This window comes from Pinus tabuliformis, chromosome 9 (assembly GCF_031772625.1).
Source record: "Pinus tabuliformis cultivar Carrire ecotype Pingquan chromosome 9, CPIR1, whole genome shotgun sequence".
NCBI classification, from domain to species: domain Eukaryota; kingdom Viridiplantae; phylum Streptophyta; class Pinopsida; order Pinales; family Pinaceae; genus Pinus; species Pinus tabuliformis.
The window spans coordinates 640,406,605-640,428,649 of NC_142307.1; the positions used below are offsets into that span (position 1 = coordinate 640,406,605).

The following is a 22,045-nucleotide window of genomic DNA, read 5'->3' on the forward strand; positions in this document are numbered from 1 at the left end:
TGCTACTTCTATTGCAGGTTGGAAAATACATCAAATGGATGTTAAAACCGCTTTCCTCAATGGATTGATTAAGGAGGAAGTGTACATAGAACAACCTCAAGGATTTGAGGTTCATGAGAGGGAGCCTCAGGTTTGCAAATTGAAGAAAGCTTTGTACGGACTTAAATAGGCACCTCAAGCATGGCACTCACATTGGTGGATATTTGATGAGTCTTGGTGTTACCAAGAGTGATGCTGATCCAAATTTATACTTCAGAGTTGTTAAAGGTGAGCCTGCGATTTCTCTATTATATGTTGATGACTTGTTTCTGACAAGAGTAGAGAAACTTATAGACCAGTGTAAGAGGGAGCTGATTTTTGAATTCGAAATGAAGGATCTTGGTTTAATGCATTATTACTTGGGACTAGAAGTATGGCAAAAGTCGGGTGAAATTTTCCTTGGTCAAGGAAAGTATATTGTTAAGATCCTTCAGAGATTTGGGATGATGGACTGCAAGTCCATGGATACTCCCATGGTGACTAATTTGAAGAAGCTGCGAGACTCTGATTCTGACTTGGTTGATCCCTCTATGTATTGCAAGCTGATTGGCTCATTAAACTATCTGGTTAACACCAGACCTGATATTTGTTATGTAGTAAACACTCTTGAGTTAGTTCTTGGTTGAGCCCAAACATGTACATTGGATTGCAACAAAACATATATTGAGATATTTGTGTGGCACTATTAATTATGGATTGAGATATGTATAAAATGGTGAATTACAATTGCATGGATTCACTGACTTTGGTTGGGATGGAAGCGCTGAAGATAGGAAGAGCACCTCATGATGTTGTTTCAGTTTGGGCTCCGTTATGATCTTATGGATGAGCAGGAAGCAAACATTTGTTGCACCAAGTACTGCAGAAGCGAAATATATTGTTGCTTGTTTGGAGAATTATGAAGCAGTGTGGCTTCGGATGTTACTCGCAGGATTGTTTGATGTTGTGTTGGAACTGACTGTGATATATTGTGACAATCAAAGTTGTATGAAGCTTTCTGAGAACACAATTTTCTATGACAGGTCGAAGCACATCAAGGTCAAGCATCACTACATATGGAGCATTATTCAAAAGTGAGTGGTGAGGCTCCAACACATCTCTATTGATGAGCAGATTGTTGATATTCTTACAAAGCCTTTGCCTCAGATAAAGTTCATATACTTCAGGGATAGGCGTGGAGTTGTTGAGAATCCCTCCATTGGTGAAAGGGAGTGTTGATGTTATAACATCTATTTGCGAAGAATCTCCCTTAGGTCATGGAGCTTTACTAGGAAACCATGGTTGATGGTTGGGGAGATTGCCCTAGACTGTTGCCTTGGGTCATGGGGTTTGACTAGGAGACCATAATTATGGTCGGGGAGATTGGCCTTATATGTATCAAAGCTTGGATTGCTTCCTTAGGTCATGGAATTTGACCGAGAGACCATAATCATGGTCAGGAAGATTGGCTCTATGAGGATCAAGCCTGGAATGCTCCCTAAGCCATGGAGTTTGGCTAGGAGATTAGCTCTATGTGTATTGAGACCTAGAATGCTCTCTTAGGTCATGGTGTTTGACCAAGAAGCCATTGCTTATGTTTGGAGAGATTGGTCCTGTGAGTATTATATTGCCATGAATTCTTTTGGCTAATGGATTGAGCTTGATGATAATGTTTTCAACCTTTTATTATGATGAAATTTTATTCATAATATGTACATCTGCGGAAGTCAAGAAGAAAATACCTCCCTGGCTAAGAGGGAGTGTTGAAAACATGTAGCCGCGGTTGGTATTTAAATTCAACAAGTCAAAATAAAATTATTATTATGATGATGTTCATGTAGGCTCCAAAGCTGGCAGGTTGGCCACACCACTTGAAGGGGTTTGACCCTTGGTCAAAACCCACTTGATTGGACACATAAATTGACAAGAAGACCTCTTTTGGCAACCAACCATCACAGCAATTCGACCTGTTCACATGTGCGAAGGAGAAGAGAAAGTTGACCAATGAAGTTTGACTAGACTCTTATCTGCTTTGACCAGTGTTGACTTTGGATTTCCTGTTGCTGTTTGACTGAATCTTTGACTGAGGAAGAAGGCTGAATATTCTGGAATCTTTGACTGGATGTTGACCATTTTTCTGGGCAGAATCACAGTGTTGACTTTCTCCGTTTTGATTTGATCGCAGGTCAAACTAGGGCAGTTTAACTGAAATTTCTAAAAAGCAGCAGGACTGAATTTCACCCCACCTTTGACCGCAGTTGACTAGGAGCTGCAGGGCCAAAATTCAGCCTCTTTAACCAGATTTGACTTGTTAGAAGATCTTTGACTTTCTCTCTCTTTTGACTTGGTTTGGCTTGGATTTTGTCATGGTCAATGGGATGATATGTTGACTGGATTTCAGATGTACAAATTGATTTGAATTGAACAATTTCTCATATGAAAGGATTGCTGGGTTTTTCCCGTGGATTGGGGTTTTCCCAGGGTAGACTTTGTGTCTCTTGTGCATCTTTATTTTATTGTGATCTCTACTGCCGTACTGTATTTGTGGTTGGAATTTTCTGAAGTGTAATTGCTTAATGATCTAAACGTGTTAATGAAGCAATAGTATCATTGGAAGTATTTATATGGCAGAAAATTTGTTTGTCTTAATTGCAGTATAAAAATCTACAAATTAATTGTATTAAATTCTTAGAGTGAAAGTGGACATTCTCCTATATTTTACCTTTCCTGTCCTTTTGACATTCTCCTTTATTTTAACTTTTCTATCCTTTTACAACAAATCTTTAACATTACCATTGATCGCTTTAGGATGTTTGGGAGTTGTTGCAACTTCATTGGATTTTATATTGAGAAAGTAGAATTTATGTCCTGCTCAAACTTTAGCAGACCTAACGATTTTCAGGATTTTAGGATTGGCGGGATTATAGCATTTCCACTGGATTGCAGAATGATGAATTTACAGGTGATGAATTGTTTTTGTTGGTATTTTATTATTATTATTTTTGTTTTATAATTTTAGAGACCGGGACCCCTATGCTAGGGACCCCTGACATCCCCCCTATCTCCCATGAATTTCCCTAAAATTTAGGGGTGCTCCCACACATCCTATGTGTGTCTTCCTGCACCCATGCACCCCTGTCCTGGATACTTGGTGGAACATTGTTAGAATCATATCCTGTTTATGATTTATCTCAGGTGTGGAGAACTGATCCTCCAACAATCTGACAGAGACACTTCCTGTTCTTCCATTTAAAGTGGCAAGGCAAACCTGCATGTGGGAATGAAAGTCTCAATAAAGTTTGTTGACATAAAAGGACAGTGTCAATAAGTTTGATGGCTGCTAGTAAGATTTCAGACTTGGAATTTGGATCATGTTTGCATTTTTCACTGGAAATGAGAAGTATGGAAAGTTGTAAATTAGCAGGGCTGTACTTCAGGCTTCAGCTGAAGTGCTAATAATGAGGCTTCCTTTCCCTACAGAAATAAGAAGACCATCATGTTGGCCTACCCTCAATTTCAATTCAATACAAGATCTATTTTCTTCAAGAAAAAGAAGATTGTAATTCAGGTTTATTCTACATGATTTCCTTACAGCATATAGATTCTGTAAGAATTTCAAGCTCTAGGTGATTAATGTCCCAATCATATCAATCAAACAAGTAGATTCCTGAAGTCAATTAATTCTGAAATTAAATTTCAGGCCATAGCATCAATCATACAGTTGCTAGAATTTAAATATGGGAAGCAAGAAAATTAGTTTCACACATACATCAGTAATTACTCCTTCAAATAAACTTTTCATTCCTTTGAAAAAACTCACAAGGAAACCTCCACACACTGCCCAAAAATGTAGTGCTGAATGGATACCAAAAACACCCTGACTGAACTTGTAAAGCTTGCTGAAAATACTAGAAACAGCATAAAACCGCTGTACGACCTGCAACACAGCCTATGCAGCTTATCAGTATGACTGTATGGAAACGTATGGTGCTGTTCATATGACAATATGGATCCATATGGTTCTGTATGTATGTGTATGGAACTGTACGGGACTGCTTGCTGTTGGAAACATCTCTTTCCTCATTGCCTGCTTGCTCTCCTCTCCCTCTCTGTCTTGCTGAACTGCCCAATGTGTTGAAACCAGTGTTGTTAAAATCGCGATAAAATCGCGATTTTATCGGAAAATCGCGATTTTTTCACCTTGCCGATCAAATCGCGATTTTTATACGAAAAAATCGCCTACTTTTTTTTTGCCGATTTTTACTGAAAAAATCGCGATTTTTTCGAAAAAAGCGGATTTTTAACGAAAAAACCGTGGGGGCTCAGGACAGCATAGTTTTATAACTTTTTTTGGGTTTTTTCATGCAATGTTTTTTGAAAGAAACAAATAATTTTTGAGTGGGATAGCTTAATGATCAAGTCTAGGCCCTAGTATGGATATGCTATTCATGGTAATGTTAAATTCTTAAAGTAAAAGGATGAAAATGAAGATTAAGGAGAGAAAATGAAGATTAAGGAGAATGTCACTTTTACTTAAATTTTTAACATTACCATGAAATGACTCAGGATGTTTGAGAGTGGTTCCAGCCTCATTGGATTTCATATGGAGAAAGTAGAATTTTAGATTTCATTTAAAATTCAGCAGACTTATCAGTTTTTCAGGATTTCAGGATTGGGAGATTGTAATGTTTCCAGGTGACACCACCTGCCCGGGCTACCCCTGCCACCAGTAGAGGACGTGGTCTACCTCCTATAGCTCCTACTTCTAGTTCTTCAACGTCTAGAGCACATCAGACTCCACTGCCATTTCCACCTGCACGGGCACCTACATCTAGAGGGAAAGGGAAAGCTGTGGCATTTTCTCGCAAGAGGGGCAGAGGAAATCAATAGGATTAGACTTTCATTTTATTGTATATGACATTATGACATGATGAGATACATTATCATATTTTTTGTTGATATTTTGAGGCTGAGTTGGGACTTAGGAGTCAGGACTTACTATTCAGGACATGATTCAATGTTATGTGTGATTTTAGCGCTAGAAATGATATTAAACATCTTATATATTAGTTTTTTTATCATATTTATGTGTCAATGTATTTATTTTATGTTGTAGATGGTTTAGATATTAAAAAAATTGAAAAAAAATGAATATTTTTGTACCAAACGATTTTTTCCCGATTTTTCCGATTTTTTCCGATTCGTTCCCCGCGCCGATTTAATCCCGATCACGCTTTTAACAACACTGGTTGAAACTTCAAAGCCTCTACCTTTCCCTGTCTTATTATTTTAGTGGAGAATCTGTTCTTAAGATTTCACCTAGTCAAAGTCATGTATGAGATACAATTTTAGACTTATTTGTTAGATATAAGACTTTCACTTTTTGACAAAAGTGAATTACAAATTGGAAATAATTTTCGAAAAATATAATTAGTTTTAAAAATATCTCGAATACTACTCACATGTTCACAATGAGCATGTGCAAAAGTTCCTGTCTGAGCTATAAATCTCAACAGATTCCATTATCTATATGCTATGCACACAGGCTAAATTCTTAAGGAAAGTTTTCTGTTGCTACATTGTTAATACTAATTAGTAACTCTAAAGGATAAACCCATTTCATTATAAGTTCTCTTATGAAAGACACTAAATAACCAGTTGGGTTTGTAGTTTGTTGGTTTTGTTTCTTACCTAAGCTTCCATTGAATACCAAAATCATACTTGGGCCATAAAAATGTGTGAGGGTATTTGTTATTGGGCATGTGGAATGCCAAATCTGAATCATATGCTCTCTTGTCTGGTTGTTGCACCCTCTAATTGACTCTTAGAGATAGCCAGAGAATGGCACTCTCAGTTTTCAGTTCTTGTGGTGATTTACTTGGAATCTCTTGGTTTCTAATAGTAATCAGTTTACATTCCTGATATTTTAGTAGTCTGAATGGTATTTGCAGTCTATGCTATAGCAACTCTTTTAGAACTATTGTTCTAAGCATAAAATGGTTTATACTTACTGTCCTCTTATTCAAGCTAATTGTTCCAGGATGACTTCTTGCCAAGGACAGCTACGCCTCTGGAAGATATTTTCAAATCAGTATTTTGGTATGAATAGTTTTGTTCTTCGGCCATTTTCTGATATGCAATCATCTTCGATTTCACTTTTCCATTCCTTGACATCTTTTATATTAATACCCTAGTAGCTGTCATATTGAATGATGATGTTGTAATCATCATACAAATTGCAACTGTTAAGAATTTTTGATGTTATTGTTCTCTATAATCAGTAGTCATGGTAAAATATTCTAATCCATTTTATTTGGCAATATTTCAAACCTGTGGCATAGATCTTTCTTTATTGGATATTAAAGGTTTGTATGCCTTTGGACAGCTTGCCTTGTTTACTCTGTGTCAAATGCATGAGTGATACATGTATACCAGAAGAAAGGATGCTTGCAGATCCACGGAGATTATATGCTCCAGGACGGTTGTACCACATTGTGGAAAGAAAACTTTGCAGGTAACTAGGCACTCTATTATAACCAATATGAAAGCACTATAATTATATGTAATGGTTGTTTCATAGGTGAAATTTTACTTTAAATGCTACTGATACTGCAGTCAACTTTTGGTGTCATAGTTAAGAACCTATGAGATGCAAGTCAACGTATGATGTATCTTGTATTGTACCTCCTTGGAATATCTTAGACTTTCCCTTTGAGTTTGTTTGGTTTTTGGTACTGTGGACTTTTGTCAAATAGTTTGTATACACATGACTGTAGGTGAACTTTTTATAATTTGTCTCAAATAAAATGAACACAGTAATATTAAGAATGTGTAGCTATGGTTGGTATTCATAATTTTCATTGTACTTGAGAAGAACAAAATTATTATTTTATTTATATTTTCAAGTGGCTCCAGTAGTGTTAAGTTGGATCACATGATGGCTAGAAACTCACTAAGTTGGATCACATGATGGCTAGTTGGCTTGCCTAGAAACTCACTCATTTGAATATATAGTGATCCGTAAACTACCGTGGATATTCCACTGGATAGTTTGTCACAACAAATCTGATAATATTATATTAATTTTTTTTTTGAGATTCTACACTATTACAATTTTATTAAACTTTAAGATCTGTAAACTTAACTATAATTAGTACATGCATGTGAATAGAAATTATGCAGAAAAGTAGAGAACGACAAAATAAACTCACACACACACACACAAGACACATATATGTTCTCTGGGAAACCCTTACGAGAGAAAACCCAACTGGAAGGTGAGGCTGCTTCGCTCTCTTTCTTTGTTTGGAAAAATATGGCTGCAAGTACAAAGAGGTAATGTTTTTGGCCCGTGGGTTGCTACAGTGCACAAATCCTCTCTATGTTCTCTACCTCCTATCTCTCTTGGCTATGGAAAAAAATGCTCTCGAAAGAATGGAATGCCTCTTCCTATTAGTGGCCCCGTTATAACACAGCCCGATAGCTAAGTTATCGGAAACGTTGCCCCCAACTCTCGAAAGTGCGTATGAAACGACATGGAAACGTTTCCGCCACGTTTCACTTTTTTGAAAATGACCAACCTGAGAAAGGAAACATTTCAAAGGAGTTTCAAGAAAATTTGATACGTTTCCAAAAAAATTGGATACATTTCTAGAAAATTTGGATACGTTTCCAGAAGATATGGATATGTTTCCAAGTTTCCAAGTTTCCAATTTTCCAAGTTTCCAATGCTCTAGGCATTTTATTGCAAGAATATATTCTAGTTTTGTTTGCCCAGAGCATGTAAATGCAGCGGAATTCTTTGCAGACCTTATATCCATTGATTACAGCTCATTTGAAAATGAACATTTATCTTGAAAAAGGATTCATGACATGATAGAGGTATTTGCCAACAAGTTTTCAACAATGCTAGATCTAAAGGATGGAAACCTGGAATTTGGAATGGAAACTTATAAGGTATCTATGAAATCAAGAAGGAAAGTTGTTACCCACAAAGTTGGCTGGTGGAAGTTGTTTCTTTGCATTAGGTTAAATTTCTTAGCGTTTCTTTACTAGTATCATACTTCACAATACCTAATTGCTTAAATTGTGGCATCTTGATTCTTGGTCATATGATCTTAGGTTGCGAATAAATAAATCTAGCTTACTTCTTTCTATGAATTTCAAAACATCTCCTGTTGTAGCTACTAGAATACAGTGCAATTTATAATGTTTACACATTGTTATTTACAATGATTAAATTTACATTATATTTGGTGACACTAAACAATATTTCTATGTCATGACTCCTTTAGAGTCTAGACCAAGATACTATGCAACATACTATTTATAAAGTAAAATTCACTATGTTGCCTCTGTGTTAGTGCTGTCAAATTCATTAGAAAAATATATAATTTCATGAAGTATGATGTGACTCTGAAAACAATCTCATATTCCTTTAAACTGTGATTGGGTTTTGACATTTTAATCAAAAGTGCTAACTTGAATGTTATAATAATCATTGATGATTATGATGACAATGTTTATACTGAATTGATGATGATGATTTGTTTATGTTGAATTCATGATGATGATTATGTATTTTTAAATATAGAATTTAGATTCTAAAGACTAAAAGATGAATGATAATATGAAAATTTTATTTTATCATATATATGCGCGCGTGTGTGTGTGTGTGTTGTTTCCTTGTCGTATCGTATTTAGATTTTTGGAAAATTTCCCGTATCCATTTCAAACCCCGTATCCGTATCCGTATCCGTATCAGTGCAACTTAGCCCAATAGCCTACTAGTGGTTAGTTTTGAGTCTTGACTACATCAACTCTTAACAAGCGTTACAATATGGACTCTTCTAGAGTCTTTTACATCATAATCACGTGGCTAGCTAATGGGGGCTAACGTGGCATCCTCCCAAACTATAGGTGTGAAAACAAGAAGGTCAACTTCCGAGTGGCATAACTTTTGCATACGGACTTCGATTGATGCACTTGCGCCGTTGGAAAGATCTCTGTGTAGAACAACGTGAAATGGTGTTGTGTTAAAGCAACAAAATTCTACCCCAAAAAATGCCGTTTGATGCCTCAAAACGCTCCTGGAAGGTTTCAAACCCCGTTTCGCCAAACTGGGTCCTGTTGGTAAAAGCGGTCCCGTGAGCTGATTCCTCCACTTTTTTCCACTCCAAATGCAACGAGATGGATGACAAACAATATAATGATCCAATCCAGATCACACCTCCCTATTTTGGGAGGCTTTTGGTCCCCAAAAGCTTCTATTGGATGAGGTGAGGAAATTTTTCCTCCACGTTCTCTCTAGTGTACCATTTAGCTTTTCCTGGAAGTTGTCCCTTCAACCCAATCTGCCAAAGGTCATGCTGCCCCTGTCTTGTAGTTCTAGACCTCTTCTGCAAAAATGTATCAATAGTCAACTCTACCTGAGCAGCTAGTGCCAAATCCTCCACAGAAAAAGCATGCCGGTCAATTTGTTGGTGCTGCCCTTCTTATACTTGACCACCAAATGAAACTGTTGTAAAAACTATAGGTTTTAACCTTGTACAGAAATTATCGGCAAACGAATTCTTAAAAATTAGAAAACATACAATGGCAAGAAACACACAACAAATACACAAAGATTTTCCCCTAGATCCTAAAACTCGGACTACCAGATTGATTTTTCATTATGTTCCTTTCAATGTTACAATATATATATATATATATATATATATATATATACATGCGGAAGCATTCATAAACCCCAATCCATTAACCCTGGATTAGAACATAACCGTAGTTCCCTTGACCGTATATACAAAATTCCATGGACAGAAAACCACCATGCCCAAAACCATGTGCGAAACCCATGCAAAAAACCATAGGTAGGTTTGCCCACCTAATGTAGGGTCCATTTTTTTTTTTTTGACGGGGCGCTGCCTCGGACCCAAGGGGGATATTGCTCCCCTACAACCCCCTCGATAGGGGGTTGTGCCCCCCTATGAACCCCCTTGCTGTGCCCATCGCAACAAATAGGGGGGACTGTCGCCCCCCTGTGCTTGCGACTAGTCGTGGAAAGAATATAACACACACTCAACAAAAACCCCATCCGCTTGTAATGCCTGGTCTATTGTAGCTTACTCTGGGCCTGTAAGTACAGTAGCTTACTTCTTCATAGCTTGCACCATGGCATAGAGCTCCTTATTGTAGGTAGGGTAGTTAAGGACTGCCCCATGAAACACTTTAGAATGGTAGCATACATGCCTTCCTCCCTGCATCAAGACAAATCCCATAGCATAACCACTTGCATCTGTCTCCACTTCAGAGTGTTGCTGCAAGTTTGGTCATGCTAGAACTGGTGCTTGACTGATCTTCTTCTTTAACTCCTTGAAAGCCCTTTGCTGACCTTTTCCCCATTGGAAACTCTTGCCACTTGCTGTTATGGCGTGGAGTGGTGCTGCTACTGCTGAAAATGAGGCTATGAATTTCCTCAGGTACTGTGCTGCCCCAATGAAACTCCTGACCTCAGAAACATTAGTAGGCACCAACCATTTCATGATGGCCTCCATCTTGGAAGGATCTATCTTTAGTTCATCTCCAATGAGAACATACCCCAGATACACCGAGGACTGTTGCGCAAACTCGCACTTGTTGAGATTTGCTAGCAGTTGGTGCTTCTTCAATGTTTCCAGCACCTGCGTCAAATGTGAAATATGTTCCGCCCAGGTAGCACTATATACCAGTATATCATCCAAATACGCAATAACAAATGAATATATAAAAGGGCGTAGTACATCATTCATTAATCTCATAAATGCTGCTGGTGCGTTACATAGGCCAAATGGCATGACTAACCACTCATACAAACCTTGCCTAGTTTTGACGACAGTCTTTCAGGTATCTTCTTCTTTGACTCGAACCTGGTGATATCCATACTTAAGTCCAGCTTGGTGAAGTATTTTGCTTGCTACAACTAATGCAACAGATCATCTATCCTGGGCAGGTTGTATCCATTCTTGAGCATGATTTTGTTCAACGCCTTGTAATCTATACACATCTGCCAAGTCTCATCCTTCTTTGGCACAATGATGATGGGTGACCCACATGGTGACGTACTTGGTCGAATGACACCCTGTTCCAATAGCTGCTGCAACTGTTTCTTCACCTCACTTGCTTCTATAACAGATTGCCGGTACAATCCAATATTTGGCAATGGGGAGTTTGACAATAGTTGGATCTCGTGCTCCACTTCTCTCTTAGGTGGTAACCCTTTAGGCTCTCGGAACACATCCTTGTATGCCTATAACAACCCCTCCAATTGTTGTTGTTTCTCAGTACACCCCTCTAGGGATGCCTTGCCTTCTATTGACTCCTCTTTAGATTGACTTTCTCTTAAAAACAATAAAACATACTTCTTGCTGGAACTGATCAATTTTTTGGCTTAGTTGGCACTTAGTAATGAAATTTTTGACTTGCCTTTGTGCGCGTTAATGATGAATGATTTTTCATCCTTGATGAGCTAGTACTGATTGCCTCTCCTCATGAATATTGCATCTCACATATACATGTATGGACTCCCAAACACGACTCCACATACATCAAGGGAAACCACATCTAGATCTACTTCATCAATAAAATCAGCGCTGGTAGCAAGTCTAATTTTGCACTGTTTAGTTACCTTCAGCTCTGCATCCTTATTTACCCATCACAATGGATATGGGTTTGGATGATCACGAACTCCCAACCCCAACTTCTTGACCAGCTCTGCTGCAATGAGATTCACCTGCGATCCTGAGTCGAATAGAGCATCAATCTTTGTCTTCTTGACCTGTATCTTTATATGGAAGAGTTTGGTCATTTTTTCTCTTCGTGTTGTTGAAGGCTACTCATATTCACCTCCTTTTGCACTGACGTATAGACGATCTTCTCATCCATGTCCGAGCTACTTTCAACTTGGTTGCTCATATCCGTGGCCATGTGATTCTTCTTGTTATCTTTCTTCTTGTTCATCGGGTTTAGCTCTGGATGCGATTTTCGACACTTCTCCTCTGTATGGCCATCAATGTTGCAGTGATTATAGTGGTTGCTAGGATCTTTGCACTGGTGTGTTGTGGCCACCGTCTTTTTATCTTTTCCCCGTTTTTGCTTCTTCTTCCCCTCCTTAGAAGCTTCTTGTTGCTCCTTCTGCTTCGATCCACTTGATTGCGCTTTCTTTAGGTCTATGTTCTCCAGGTATTGTGCCTGTACACAAGCCTCGTCCACTGATTTGGGCTTGAACAACATCACTTGCTCACATAGATGGCAGTGCAGACCCCCCAAATACTTGAGGAGTACATTTGGGTTATTTGGAGAGATGCCCAACATTATAGCCATCTTTCTGAATTCTGTGGTGTAATCCTGCACGCTTTGGCTCGACTTTTGCCTGAAGTAATGCCATCGGATCCACTGGTCCTCCACGTACCTGATGGGATAGAACTGCAACTTAATGAGGGTTTTGACATCCTCCCACTTAGTCACTGGAGGTTCTCCCTTCAACCTCAAGGCTTCCGTGTGGCTCTCCCACCAAGTCAATGCACGAATCTCTATTTTCAGCCACACGAATAATATCTTTTGCCCTTCCTTGTGTAGGAATTTACAGGGTAAGTTCCTCAGACAGAACACCAAAGGACACCGCTCACAAACAGATCACAGATCAATACACCAGTACTTTTGACGTGGTTAAAGCCCTAAAAGAGGGAAACAGTCCACGGCCTGAGCCAACGCGACCACTTCAGGCAATTTATTAATAAAAGAATGAAAATTTACACATGCTTCTCTCATAGACGGATTACCCTACAAATGACCCTCCATGCGCTTTAAATAGAAATCATGGACCAATCGGGTGCTAAGCCACGGATCAAGTGTTGGTAATACCGAGGAGAGAATGAACCGTCGGATCACTACATATCGTGACCGTCAGATTGTAAGTTACAAAATGTACATAGTAAAGAAACACACTTTACCTAACTCTATACCTAACTCTATACTAGACCAAGTTGTACTTAACTATTTCCTATGTGTCGGAATATCCTAACATCCCCCCTTAAGAACAACTTGGGATAGGATTGAAGGATTTACAAATATGACACAATAGGAGAAGGAAGGAGGCACTAGAGCCTATCCCCCCTTAGTGACAACTTCCTGAACTCCAACCATAAATCGAAGTTTAGTGAACTTCACCTCTGTGAGAGCCTTTGTAAAGATGTCTGCAACTTGATCATCTGTTGAACAATATTGCACTTCAAGAACATGGTCGTGAATGAGTTTTCTGATGAAGTGCATCTGCAGTTCAATGTGTTTGCTGTGCTGATGTTGGATTGGATCTTTGCATAGCTGAATGGCACTTTGATTATCACACCAAAGTGTAGTCGGATGCTGCTGCTGAAAGCCAAACTCTGACAAGATCTGACGAAGCCACAAGGCTTCCTTACTAGCTTCTACGGCACCACGATACTCTGCTTCTGCTGAAGAAATAGAAATGGCACCTTGTTTCTTGCAAGCCCATGTAATAGGTCTTGAACCAAGAGTGAACACATAACCTGCAGTAGACTTCCGATCATCAGGGTCACCAGCCCAATCGGAATCAGTGAAACCAACCAATAGAGGAGCTGCTTTGGCACTGTAATGAATCCCAAACTGAACTGTACCTCGAACATAACGAAGTATTCTTTTAGCTTCTTTCCAATGACTTTCACGTGGGTTTTGCATAAACCGAGCAACAAGGCCAACATCAAAGGAAAGGTCAGGACGAGTATGGGTTAGATACAAAAGTTTTCCTACAAGTTGACGGTATAAGGTAGCATCAACTTCAGGAGAAGTACAAGTGACTGAAAGTTTGACTCCAAACTGAAAGGGAGAAGGGGCTGGCTTACAGTCTTCCATGTGAAAATGGCGTATAATATCACAGGCATACTTGGACTGAGAAAGGGAAATACCTTCCTTGGATTGCAAGACTTGAAGACCGAGAAAATAATGTAAGTGTCCTAAGTCTGTCATTTCAAACTTCCTTTTAAGGCTAGACTTCACATGGTTTATAAGGTTGGGATCACTACCAGTCAGGATAAGATCATCAACATAAAGAACAAGAATGATAAGAGACTTGCCCACTTTCTTGGTGTAGACAGTATTGTTAGAACGGCACCTAGAGAAGCCAGATTCTAAAAGAAAGTTATCCATTTTGGCATACCAAGCTCGAGGAGCTTGCTTGGGACCATAAAGAGATTTCTTAAGCCGACATACAAGGCTGGAGTCTGTTTGTATAAAGCCAATAGGTTGTTCCATATAGATTTCTTCATGCAAGTCCCCATGCAAGAAGGCGGATTTAACATCCATCTGATGGACTTCCCATTTGAAAGAGGCAGCAAGGGAAAGAACAAGGCGGATAGAGTTCATTTTGGCAACAGGGGAGAAGGTTTCAGTATAGTCAATGCCTTCAACTTGTGAAAAACCCTTAGCAACAAGACGAGCTTTATGTTTATCAACTTTCCCATCTGGTCCATACTTGGTTCTGTAAACCCATTTGCATCTAACAAGTTTTCGTCCCTTTGGTAGAGGAACAAGATCCCATGTATCATTTGCCAATAATGAATGATATTCTTCATTCGTAGCTGCTTCCCAATCTGGATGGCCTGAAGCTTCTGCAAAGGTGTCAGGATCATAATTCACTGACGCTTGAGCCAGTAAAGAAGAGGCTCTCTCGAACTGAGAACGTTTACGTTGCTGATCTGTAGGATCACCGGCAAGATCACTTGCTGCATCCCGAGTAGCACGGACCCATTTTGGAAGCTGAGGAGTTGAAGGAGGATCCTGAGAAGGTGGGGGAGGATTTTCATCCTCGCTTTCATCATCTGAAGAAGAAATATTTTCAAAAGTAGAAGAGATAGGGAGAGGTGGCACATCCGCCGAACTAGGCTCGCAGGCCGATATATTTTCATCAAACTTTACATCTCTTCTAATGATAACATTTTTGGACTTAAGTGGAATAAGTCTATATCCTTTGACATCTTCAGAATATCCAACAAAAATACATTTTTCACTCTTTGGTTCTAAAGCTTTATGTTTCTCATCTGGAATATGGGTCCATGCTTCACTTCCAAAAACACGAAAGTGACTTACATCTGGTTTGTTTGATCTCCATGCTTCTTCTGGAGTGATATTCTTTAAAACCTTAGTAGGAGTACGATTTATTATGTAATTGGCACAATTAATTGCTTCTGCCCAATAATTAAGACTAAGTCCTTTAGATTGAAGCATACAATTAGCCATTTCCTTTAAGGTGCGATTCTTCCTTTCAGCTACACCGTTTTGTTGTGGAGTATATGGAACAACATGTTGCATTTGAATTCCATTCTCAGTGCAAAAGTTGATGAATGCGTTTTTAACATATTCACCACCATTATCAGATCTTAGCTTAAGAATTTGATGTCCAGATTGTTTTTCAACAAAGGCCTTAAAGGCCAAGAACATGTTAAATACTTCAATCTTGAGTTTTAAGAAGTATACCCAAGTGCGTCTGGAGAAATCATCAATGAAAGTTAAGAAATACTTGTAGCCAGAGAATGAAGCAACTGGAAGTGGACCACATAAATCACTATGCACGAGCTGTAAAGGGGCTAAGGCGTGCCAAGAGACACGTTCTTCAAAACTGTCCCGATGATGTTTTCCGAGTACACATCCGGAACAAACACCATCTCTGCAAGATACCATTGGAAGACCTGTCACCATATTTTCTTTACATAGATTCTGAAGAGAGCGATAGTTTAAGTGACCAAATCGCTCATGCCAAAGTTTGCTCACTTCATCATTATGAGCAACAAATACTGAGGGAAGATTTGACGACCCAATGTTGTGAAACTTATACAACCTTGTAGAATCATCAGCAATGCCAGTAGCTAAAATCTGTCTAGGATCTCTTAGGTCCTTAATTACAACATCGTGAGGTGAAAATTCAACAATTTTACCTTCACCTGAATGCGTTATCTGATATACAGATAGAAGGTTGCAGGACAAAGTTGGAACACATAATACATCATTAAACTGACCATTGTCTAGATGAACAGTTCCAGTCCCTACAACACTAAGAGATCTATCATCACCAACATATATATTTTTGGTGTTACAATCATTTAAAGAAGAAAACATGGCTTTGTTTTTGGCCATGTGATAAGAAGCTCCAGAATCAATGAACCACTCATGAGAATGAGAAGAAGAAGATACATTTAGTGCATAGCCAGATCGAGATGCTTGACAACCACATGCAGAAAGTGCCATTCCTGAAGATGAAGTTGAAGTTGAAGATTGCTCGAAATGGATGTTATGCTTCTTCATTGCTGCTTCCAAGGCTTCCATCTTCTTAAAGCATTTGGATTCTAAGTGGCCATCTCGATTACAAAAGTTGCAATGTCTATCAGTCTTCTTCCCTTTGTTTTTATTTGTCTTATCATTTTGAGGCTGAAATTGCTTAGGACCCTTGTTTGGTTTAGGACCATTCTTTTTAGGATACAACTTCTTAGGATTCTTTGGATTTGGTTGCTGCTGGGCGGCTAACGCTTTCTTAGAAGAGTTTCCAAGATGAAGAAGACCAAGGTGTAAGAGTTTTTCTTGTTCTCTTATTAAAGAATCACAAAAGGAATCAAAGGAAGGGGACTTGTAGGTTTGTCCTTGAGAAATGAAGGCTTCTCTTGTAGAATCGAAGGTGGAAACAAACACAGAATAGGCTGGTCCCAACTTAGTAAGAATGGAGTAGATAAGGCTACTATCTTCTTTCTTAACCTTAACAACTTCCAAGAGAAGTCTAAGGGTCTTGAACTTGGACAAAAAATCTTCAATGCAAGAAAAATTATTGGGGTCCAATGTAAGCAATTCATTTTCAAGTTGATGGGCTTTAAGTTCATTTTTAATTCCAAAGACTCTAGTAATTTGTTGCAGTGCTTCATCAGGAGTATCAAGTTCTGCAATATGGAATCTAAGATCTGGAGAAATAGACATCCCTATCAACCCACGTGCTTGGTCTTGCCTATTTTCCCATTTAGCTGCCTTATCTTCATTTTTCGGTTTGGTCTCTTGGCCTGTGGCTATTCTGTAAAGACCTTTACTTCTAAGTAAATCCACAATGTAGGACCACCATTGGAAGTAGTTAGTGCTATCAAGAATGACTTGCAATGGACTTTCCATTTTAACAGAAACTGAAGCTGTAGATGCTGAAACTAAGTGTACCAATGGAAAGATCTCGAAAAATTAGGCCGTTTAAAAAAAAACGGTTCTGAAAACGACTTCCGGATGAAGAAGTTATGTTTTTTTGAAAAAAAAAAATTGACGAAGTCGCCGACGAAGTGCGGGAATGTGCGGAAATGAAAAAATCTGCCCCCACAAAATGGAGACTTGAACCCAAGACCTCTACTCTCATAAATTAGCTTTGCACCAAGTGAGCTATACAAAAAATTTGAGAGAGAGAGAGGGGGGTTGATGCTTTGGGTTGCGTGCTTGCTTTGAGAAAGCTCTTTTTCCCTACAAAACAAAAAACACAAAACCCAACACGGACGTACAAAAAAAAAGAACCTTGCGGCTCGAAGTTAGCTTTAGCCGGAAACTAAATATTTTCCTCAATGTTTCTGATTTTCCGAGATCACACTAAGGCGCAGCGGAAAAGAGCATACGCATGAGAAAAATCCTTCCTTTCTGTTTCTGATTTGCCTAGATCGCACAGAGTTGCAGGGCAAAGAGCATAAGCAGAAATGAAAGGTATAGATCCTGTAATAAAAAAAGGCTAAATAAACCGAAACCGAAATAAACAGAGAGAAAATGACTGTAAACTGCAAATGAACACTGTATACCTCCAGATCTTAAAAATGACGCAGCTAGGGTTACCGGAAACCTTTTCGCGTGAAACGAAAGGGGTTCTTCGCTGGAACAGATGCTCCCAACACAACAGAGCAGTTCTCTCGGCCCGAAAGTAGTCAGAAACAATAGATCTAGGAAACGGTTGTTGGATGCAGTTCTACCGGCTTCAGATTTGGATCACCAACGGACGCGGCCCTCAAATAGCTCTGATACCATGTAGGAATTTACAAGGTAAGTTCCTCAGACAGAACACCAAAGGACACCGCTCACAAACAGATCGCATATCAATACACCAGTGCTTTTGACGTGGTTAAAACCCTCAAAGAGGGAAACAGTCCACGGCCTGAGCCAATGCGGCCACTTCAGGCAATTTATTAATAAAAGAATGAAAATTTACATATGCTTCTCTCACAGACGGATTACCCTACAAATGACCCTCCATGCGCTTTAAATAGAAATCATGGACCAATCGGGTGTTAAGCCACGGATCAAGTGTCGGTAATACCGAGGAGAGAATGAACCGTCGGATCACTACATATCGTGACCGTCGGATTGTAAGTTACAAAATGTACATAGTAAAGAAACACACTTTACCTAACTCTATACTAGACCAAGTTGTACTTAACTATTTCCTATGTGTCGGAATATCCTAACACCTTGATCTAATGGACACTGAAATAAACTTCTAGTTGCTGCAACTAGTGGTTCAGCTTCATAGCATCTATTTCGCCATGGTACGACTTGATATCGACTTTTGCTTCCATTTTAAACAAGGATTGATTCACGACACTCGAAATGGGTTGATCTTTTCCAGATTCTTTCTTTAGCTGGTTATTTGTGTCTTCCTGATCTCCCTTCTGATTTGTCCTCTACATTCAAATCCCTAGGATCTCCTCAAAACACCCAAAGAAACTCGCTCTGATACCAAATGATCCATAAACTACTGTGAATATTCCACTGGACAATTCGTCACAATAGATATGATAATATTAGATTAAAAAATATCCGAGATTCTACACTATTACAATTTTATTAAACTTTACGATTTGTAAACTTAATTGTAATTAGTGCATGCATGCGAATAGAGGTTATGCAGAAAAGTAGAGAACGACAAAATAAGCTCACACACATACATAAGACACAAGATATGCTCTTTGGGAAACCCTTTCAGGAGAAAACCCAGCTGAAAGGTGAGGTCGCTTTGCTCTCTTTCTCTGTCTGGAAAAATATGGCTGCAAGTACAAAGAAGGTCTATGGCCCGTGGGCTATTACAGTGCATAGATCCTCTGTGTGTGCTCTACCTCCTATCTCTCCTAGCTACCTTTGCTCAACTATGGAACAAAATGCTCTCGAAAGAATGGAATGCCTCTTCCTCTTAGTGGCCCGATTATAACACAACTCGATAGCCTACTAGTGGTTAATTTTGACTACATCAACTCTTAACTAGAGTTACAATGTGGACTCTTCTAGAGTATATTACATCATAATCACTTGGCTAGCCCCTTTTCCATGGATAATGGGGGTTGACGCAACTTTCTCCCGAACTATAGGTGTGAAAACATGAAGGTCAACTTCTGAATGGCATAACTTTTGCATACGGACTTCGATTGACGCACTTCTTGTGTTGTTGGAAATATTTGTGTGTAGAATAACGTGAAATGGTGCTACGCTAAAGCTACAAATTTTACACCCAAAAAACGTCTTTTTATGCCTCAAAGCGCTCCTGGAAAGTTTCAGATCCCGTTTCGCCAAACTGGGCCGCACTGGTAAAAGCGGTCTCGTGAGCTGATTCCTCTTTTTTCCACTCCAAATGCATTAAGACGGATGACAAACAATATAATGATCCAATCCAGATCATATAGAGAGGTTAATTCACTCTCCTTTGTAAGTAAGTGGAACACACATACCTTGCTCATCCACTCTCCTATGTGAAATGGTTAGAGATCTGTAGATCTTCTCATTACATTTATGATCTGAAATCAGTGATTAGAGATTTGTTCATTATACTTATGATTTGATGTCAGAGGTTCGAGACCTGCTTATTATTATAGTGATCTGAAGTCTAGGTCCGAGATCTGAGCCTAGATCCAAGTTCTAATCTGACTGTGATATTATTCAAGGTCCAAGCTTTAGTGTTGAAAAATGTGTAACTAGGTTCGGTCTTCATAAGTATGAAATATATTCTTGTAAATATAAAATGAAAAAGAAATTATTATTACTAGAGCATGGGTTTCATGCTCAAGTTCTTTTATTTTATAGGTCAAGCACCCATTGAGTGCTTCTAGGATTTGTCCTAGGTAGAAGAGTCATTATCATATATGGAAGACCCTATGGGCACATTGTAAATTGTAAAGAAAAAATTATTTTGTCTTGAAAGTGTCAAAATACCTCCAAGATCAAGTCAGCCTAATGAGCTGTCAAGTTGGCCTACATGAAGAGCCACGTCCACACATGAAGAAGCCTATATATACGAGGAAATCGTCCTCCATTTGGATCACTCACTCACTTATCTCTTATGTGAAGAAACAAAAGAAGAAGAAGTCGGAAAGGGAAGTGCGAAGAAGAAGTTGAAGTGTTTCTGGGCCTTACCTATTCTTCTAGGAAGATCAAAGTTAGGGTTTCTACGTTGGATCTTCTAGAGTTCGATTTTGGAAGCAGAAGAGAAGGGAAGGCAAGCGAAGGTCTCTTAGGGCATCTTACTAGCCCTAGGACTCAAGACAAGGTAAGCGAAGTTAAGAGGGAGGCTATTAGAGGGAGATGGAAGTCTCCTAGAGAAGCAACAATAGTTGTAGCAATTACTGGGGAGCAAAATTTTGGATCTACTGGGATGGTCAAAGATATTGCAGCAGGAGGTCGTGGTAAACTTGATCTTGGAGGGTATTTGTCTGTGTCTAGGTCATGGTATTCGTCAATTGAAAGATTTGAAAGATAAGAAGAGATTTTTGGGTTTGGTAGCTGTTTGATGTATTGCACATTGGAATAATAACGAACAAAGCTAATAAGTAAAAGCTAACACAAACAATTATCAAGTTAATAGAATTAACATATTCATTGCCCTATTGAATTTTCAACATGGTATTAGAGCTTTGGTTCTCTAAGGGCATCATGAAGATCTCCTCTAAAATTGTTTAAGTTATGGTATGTTCTATGCTTATAACAGTTTACTTCTTTTCCTTTTTATATTCCAAAGATTAGCAATCACACGTACATAAAGTAAAGTGCAGATAGAACATTAAACGATCGACAGAAAACAAGCCAAGACAAGAGACACAAGATGTGGCGGCTAGCCAGGGACAAACCCCACAATGTGTGGGGAAACCCTTTGATCAAATCTTCTTTTATCTTCAATAATTCAGCAGAGAGAAATAGTACAATAAATCTGATTCATATCAGCAGTAGCAAACCCTACATCAGCAGCATCAGCATTAGCGACTTCATTATCAAACTAGGGTAGACCATATCTCACAAACCGATCGTTGGATTGACTTCATTCCACCACCAAAAGTTTCAGCGTCCAGAGGAGGTTCAGATGAACCTACAACGTAGTTCAGATGAGGAGATCTTCTAGGCCACGCAAGTCAATCTTTACTTCTGCAGTTGCAGCTTCAGTTTCAGCAGTTTCCGGCTTCAAACTAGGGCAGTCGATATCTTGCGAACCGTTCATCGGATTGACTTCATTCCACCACCAAAAGTTGCGGCTTTCAGAGGAGGTTCAGATGACCCTACAACGCAGTTCCAAAGAGGAGATCTTCTAGGCCAGGCAAGTCAATCTTTACTTCTGCAGTTGCAGCTTCAGATTCAATAGCTTCCGGCTTCACGTGTGAGAGAGAGACCCATTTCAGCGCAGTAGAGAAGAGACTCATTTCTGTGTAGTAGAGAGAGAGAGATGTGATGAGATGAGTGAGTCCAAATGAGGAAAAGTCCTCTTATATTTATACACAACGTTGGTGGGTGAATAGATGCGACTGTTGGGCTTCTGAGCCTACATGAGTTGTAGGTCGGCTTGATAATAATTCCATAATCAAAATAAATTCATATCTCCATGAATACTTATCGGAATCGGATGATCTTTATATCAATCCTACACCTCTCAATGAGAGGAATCTAATAAAAATATTATCAGCCATGAATAAGATGACCCACATGAAGTTTTGCCCTGGTTGCC

The 22,045-nt window shown here is 39.0% G+C and overlaps 1 protein-coding gene across 1 annotated transcript in view; it reads left to right on the forward strand.

Moving 5' to 3' along the window:
- The window catches only part of LOC149150256 (uncharacterized), a 212,016-nt gene that overhangs the window by 75,450 nt on the left and 114,521 nt on the right, over positions 1–22,045 (forward strand). The window contains exons 2-3 of the mRNA XM_089440431.1: positions 6,059–6,117; positions 6,404–6,532. Of these exons, the coding sequence (XP_089296557.1) occupies positions 6,059–6,117; positions 6,404–6,532 (188 nt within the window). The remainder of the gene's footprint in view (positions 1–6,058; positions 6,118–6,403; positions 6,533–22,045) is intronic.